This window comes from Saprolegnia diclina (assembly GCF_000281045.1).
Source record: "Saprolegnia diclina VS20 unplaced genomic scaffold supercont1.31, whole genome shotgun sequence".
In the NCBI taxonomy this organism is placed as follows: domain Eukaryota; phylum Oomycota; class Saprolegniomycetes; order Saprolegniales; family Saprolegniaceae; genus Saprolegnia; species Saprolegnia diclina.
Genome location: NW_008246098.1, coordinates 402211 through 402788, shown reverse-complemented (window position 1 = coordinate 402788; position 578 = coordinate 402211). Strand labels below are relative to the sequence as shown.

General features: G+C 62.5%; 1 protein-coding gene across 1 annotated transcript in view; it reads left to right on the top strand.

The window, feature by feature from the left end:
• The window catches only part of SDRG_09722 (hypothetical protein), a gene marked incomplete at its 3' end in the record, with an annotated part of 2810 nt that overhangs the window by 1765 nt on the left and 467 nt on the right, over nucleotides 1-578 (top strand). Inside the window, exon 2 of the mRNA XM_008615672.1 lies at nucleotides 18-545. Coding sequence (XP_008613894.1) covers nucleotides 18-545 — 528 coding nt within the window. The remainder of the gene's footprint in view (nucleotides 1-17; nucleotides 546-578) is intronic.

Below are 578 nucleotides of genomic sequence, written 5' to 3'. Positions count from 1 at the left end.
TGCTCCAACACGATCAGCTGCATCGCGTGGGTGGTCAACACCAAGACGTGCTGGCTCAAGTACGCGGTTGCGCCGGCCACGACCAACAAGGGCTTGATCGCTGGCCAGTATTCGCAGCCGGCGATCTCGTCCGGTACATGCGGCAGTCTTACCCAGGACGTCGACTACAGCGGCAACGACATCAAGAACTTTGCTGTGACGGGAACTCCGCAAGATCAGACCAACCAATGCTGCTCCGCGTGCTCCTCCACGCTCGGCTGCATCGGCTTTGTCACGCACAGCAGCACGTGCTGGCTCAAGCACGCGTGGGTCAAGTCGGGCCCCAAGTTCGGCGCTATCGCGGGCACGTACGCGGCGCCGCTCCCGACGTCCAAGACCTGCTCGGCCATTGTCAGTGGTGTCAACTACCCTGGCAATGATATTGCCACGTACGGTGCCGCCGGCTCGGTCCAGAGACAAGCCGACTACTGCTGCTCCACGTGCTCGCAGACGATCGGCTGCGTCGGCTGGGTGCTCAACAACGACGTGTGCTACCTCAAGAGCAAGTTGGCGACGTCGGTCGCGCTCCCGGCAACCCT